Here is a 5,000-nt window from a genome sequence, read left to right on the forward strand (position 1 = left end):
TGAACACTGACTGTATTTAAAGATTCAGGTCCAGGATTTGGGATAGAATCAGAATCAGGTTTTATTGCTCAACAGGTTTACACATACAAGAGATTTGTATAAATATATTAAAAAAAATCATTCTCTTCTCCGATAGCACCTTCTCTACTTTAACAGGTTAAGTTTAGCCTAAATATGTCGTTAACCTATTATCCACAGATTGGAGCAGATAATTAAGTGTGAAATATATAAATTTACGAAACAATACGTTATAGAATATTTGAATAGATAAGGAGCAGATGATCAGTGAAGGCTGAAGAGATAATAAAATGATTTTATTTTAAATGAATTATAACAGGACCTGCACACAAACCTATATATTCATCACTTTGTGTCTGTGCAGCTCAGCTGAGATGTTTCCTCTCCACCGTCATCACAGTATGAACGGGATCAGAGCTTTCCTGCAGCGAGGGTAGTCCTCGAACCTCCGCTGGTAGTCTCTGCAGACAGAGAGGACACCAAGACATCTGAGTGAAACAGCCCTCAACAAACCTCAGCTTCTCACACCAGACAATTTCCTCTCAAACTAAAGTCCTGACGTGCTCCTGACGTGTTCCTGACGTTTTCCTGACATGCTCCTGACGTGTTCCTGACGTTTTCCTGACGTGCTCCTGACGTTTTCCTGACATGCTCCTGACGAACGTTTTATAGAGTTTTATAAACTCATGTGAGCTTTCTTAAAAACTGAAAACTTGGAAAAATCGAATCCACAAATACAGAAAATAATGAGCAGAAGAATCATGATGAGTCTTATGTTTTACATCGATGACAGTTCAGGTCAGAGGACGGGTCGTACCTGTGGTGGTGGTACGCTCTGGGCCCGATGGAGCAGAACGTGAAGAAAGCGAAGGCGAAGGTTGGTAAAGACCACCCGGCCACAGCGTAACCACACCACTCCACGATCTCGCCAAAGAAGTTCGCCCCAGACACGAACTCAAACATCCCCCCTGAGAGAAGAAGTGGTGCCACAGTGAGATCAGGTTCATGTTGTTTACTTATCAACAGCTGATCAGGAGTGAATTCTGGAGTGGACCAGGATCGGGTTTAGATCTGGTGTGAATCTGGATGGATCCGGCTCCAAGGTCTTTATTACCGTGTGGGATCCTGTAGACGACCTCTCCAGGTTTCCTGAGGCTGCGCAGGATGTGGTCGCTGTGGATGTTGATGCTCAGACCCACGACAAACAGAAGGAAACCTGCAAACAGGAAGTGACACGTTATCCGGTGACCTGTATGAGCAGCTGATCTCAGGTCAGCAGGGTCTGAACTGGACTGTGACGTGTTCCTAATCATCGGTGACACCTGCACACATATGAAGGGGAAACACATGAACTTGAAACACGGAGCTTCAAGTTTTGTTTCCATGATGACGAACACGTAGAAGACGATTCTAATAAACGTGACAGTTAAGATGAACACGTTGTGTTGTAGCGACTCACCTGCCGCCAGACGAGCGTAGGTCAGCCACGTGTCATCGAAGCGGGCGCAGTGCAGCAGGTGGTGTCCCTGCAAGAAGCCATTGAGCGAGCAGAAGATGGCGGCAAAGACGATCGTTTTCAGGGGGAGGGGTCGGCCCCTGGTCAGGAAGGCGTAAATAAAACTCCTGAAAAACAGATTTCAGTCCGAGGGTCTCAGCTGGTTTTTGGTTGGAGGGTCAGAACCACACATGATGACATCACAGGAGCAGATATGGAGGCATGTTGTGTTTTTATCTGTAGTTTTGAAGTTTGAAGAAGACGTCACCATGGACTTCAGTTGTACTGGATTACACTGTTGTGTATTGTAGTGGAAAATAAGTGTGGTTGAAACCTATTTTCTAGTTGAAGAGTAACTTACTATTGATTATATTATATAGGGGGTATTACATTATTTTGAGGATGTTAATATTACTAAGTTTCCTATTGCTCCTTACGATAGCGTTTTGGAGATTGATTGAAGACTTAAGGTAACTAATACTTCAAATAAAACATTTTTTAAATAGGTAAAAGATAAATGTAAAGATTTGGATAATGGAACTGATCGGAGAAGTCCTAATGAACGTCATGTGGAGGAACTATGGTGACACAGCACTAAGTCTGATACAAGTGTGGATGAAAGAGTGTGGGTTTCCAGCTGGGGGGGGTTTAGTATCAGGAAGGTGGTGAGAAGACTTGCATCCAAGGGACAGAAAACACTCACAGTGCTAGGGAAAGTGTGCACTGCACTGCACACACACACTAAGGGAAAGATACACGATTTGAAAAAAGATGGTTTAGAGAAAGTTGTGTGAAAGAGAATTTAACACTAAGTTGCATGTTCTGGAATGAACATAGTAATTTCTGTAATTTTACTCCAACCAGAAAATAAGTCACCCTCTCAGTTCCTTCACAGATGTTCAGAGGCTGCTTCCTTTTTGGCGTTCCTGGTTCACACTCACATGTCTCACTGTCAGAGCACAAAAAATATAAATGGCAAGATTTGGGGCCGTGGATAAAAAATAAATAAATAAATGTGTCAATGCTGACGTTTGGGAAAAGATATCAGATCCTGTGGTTCAGTATAATCCATTTTTGAAAGTGTTTAGAAAATGATCTGTCGTTCACACACTCAGGACTGTTTAACTGGTACTAGACAAACATACAGACGCCCAATATGCATATGTATATTTACATTATACAAACAACATTTCAAGGGCTCAGGGCAATCATGATGTGGGTTTAATTTAAAACATGGAACCTGTGGTTATCACACCATGATCTGAGAACATCCACTGAGACAGAAAGCCATCGGTGGTATTACACCAGTTCTCAACTCTCCATTGAAGGCAGGTGTAATTGTTCCTTGCAAGGATTCACTAGTGCGCACTCCGATGTTTCCGGTGAAGAATATTTTTGATAAAACTCAACCTGATGATTTGCGATTCATCCAAGATTTGTAAGTTGTCAACGCCGCAGTACAACAACGCGCTCCGTCTGTTCCAAATCCTTAAACAATTCTTTAGCAGGTTCTGCAGGATAGTAACTGGTTCTCTGTTGTTGATCTGCCAAAGGCTATTTACAACCAGGCACTAAAGGAAAGCTTAAGATCATTAGAGATAACACCAGGAAGTGCACTTTTACAATATGTTGACGATTTAATGATTTGTGCTCCAACTGAAGAACAATGTGAAAAGGATTCTGTGGCTCAAATTAAAACATCCAGCTGCAGAAGGACATAAGGCACGCCTGAAAATCTGCAGTTTGTAAAAGAACAAGTTTCATTTTTAGGGCAAATCCCCCCCCAAGAGAGTAACGGCAATTTTAAATATTCCTAAACCTGTTACAAAGAAACAAGTGATGTAATTCCTGGGAATGTGCTCGTATTGCAGATCATTTATTCCTAACTATGCCGTCCTCGAGGAGCCCTCAGCTCCTGATCCTGTGGCTGCAGGCCTGCCTACTTGTCTCAGAGCTGGAGCAGCTGCAGAGAAGGCTGAGAAGGCATCCAGGGGTTTAGTAGGATACTCCCCCCCACCCTGCTGGTCCCACATGCTGTGTCTATGAGTTAGTTGGAACAAAGACATCTCATCTGTCTGCTGCACGCTGGCTTCGTCATCATGCTGCTCTGTTGGAAAGATGTAATGTTCTAAACCCAGCTACTCTTCTTCCAACAGAAGGAGATGGTGAACAACACAACTGTGTGGTAACAATAACTGAAGTGTGTTTCCCCAGACCAGACTTACAGGAAACACCACTGCAGAATCCAGACACTGAACTGTTTGTGGATCAGCGTCTCGCAATTCAGACACGGGAGCTAATCAAGTGTGTTTCTCTGTGGTAACAGCACAAGACACATTGATCACACCCCCACTCCCTGCTTCTGTCTGCACAAGCAGCAGAGCTCACTGCTCTCAGTGAAGCAAGTTGGCTGAAGGGAAAACGGTGAATCTCTACACTGACAGTAGATAATTCCTTACATCGTGCTCTAGTGTCCCAGATGCTTGATGCTTCCCTCCTCCCCAGACAGGTTTCAGTATGTAAATGTGATGCTCACACTTCTAATAATGACCCGGTGTCACAAGCGGAGGCCGGAGCGGAGGCAGAAGTAAAAGCAGCTGCTCGCCAGCCACTTCCTGCTTCACACATTCTCTGACAGGTCGACTGTCAGAGACCCCCACAGCTGACCTGCAGGAACTCCAACTTACAGGACTAACACACACAGCAGTAGAGGTCGCTGGAAGGACAACGTGGATTCACTGCAAGAGAGTTCCAGAACCAGACCATCCACCCACTGTACACACACTGAATACAGCCAGGCCTGTGTGGCCTTAGGGGAACTGTACTTTCCTCCTGTCAATAACTGTAATAGTTGTTTTCCTAATCATCTGGATATTGGGCCGGCTCCTCAGTCAGGTCCTTATGACTCCTCGCTTCCTTCTACAACCTTCTAGGACCCGATTCCACGTGAGGGTGACACAGGATTGTAAATCTACATGTCAGGATGCCTGTGTCCACAGCAACAGCAGTTTGCTCTCTCCTGCAGTATTGGTGATGATGCATTTAGAATCCTTATGAAGTGATGTATTTGATGTTTTACTGTAGTTGTGCATTGGCTTATGTTGTCATCAATGACAACAGGGGGGAAGTGTAGTGGAAAATAACTAAGTGTGGTTGAAACCTATTTTATAGTTGAAGAGTAACTTTTTGCAGACCTGTCAAAGACTTTCATGACCTGAAGTGTTTGTGACCTGAAATCTGTATGACCTGTCTCTATATGATATTTCTTTTACTTATTGACAGTCCAACAACCTAATGGAAACGTATGCAAATCATTTTCCTGTGTCTTAATTCCTGTCTCAAACTGCGCCTACAGAACCGGTTTGAACTGGCTCAGACAAACAGCCTTAGTTCTCCTATATAAGATCCTTGCATTTGACTGTTCTCCATCGTCACTGAGATCCCCGGGACTCTGTGTTCATCCTTTCTGCAGAAAGCCCCGATTAAA

At 43.8% G+C, this 5,000-nt stretch overlaps 1 protein-coding gene across 2 annotated transcripts in view; it reads right to left on the bottom strand.

The window, feature by feature from the left end:
* Positions 1 to 98: 98 nt before the first annotated feature.
* LOC117764443 (3-oxo-5-alpha-steroid 4-dehydrogenase 2-like) overlaps positions 99 to 5,000 on the bottom strand; it is a 7,834-nt gene continuing 2,932 nt past the window's right edge. For both annotated transcript variants that reach the window (XM_034590221.1, XM_034590230.1), the window contains exons 3-6: positions 1,478 to 1,641; positions 1,133 to 1,234; positions 836 to 986; positions 99 to 479 (exon numbers count right to left, since the gene is read on the bottom strand). In XM_034590221.1, coding sequence (XP_034446112.1) covers positions 413 to 479; positions 836 to 986; positions 1,133 to 1,234; positions 1,478 to 1,641 — 484 coding nt within the window. In that variant the 3' untranslated portion in view covers positions 99 to 412. The remainder of the gene's footprint in view (positions 480 to 835; positions 987 to 1,132; positions 1,235 to 1,477; positions 1,642 to 5,000) is intronic.

The sequence above is a fragment of the Hippoglossus hippoglossus genome, chromosome 1 (genome assembly GCF_009819705.1).
Source record: "Hippoglossus hippoglossus isolate fHipHip1 chromosome 1, fHipHip1.pri, whole genome shotgun sequence".
Lineage (NCBI taxonomy): Eukaryota > Metazoa > Chordata > Actinopteri > Pleuronectiformes > Pleuronectidae > Hippoglossus > Hippoglossus hippoglossus.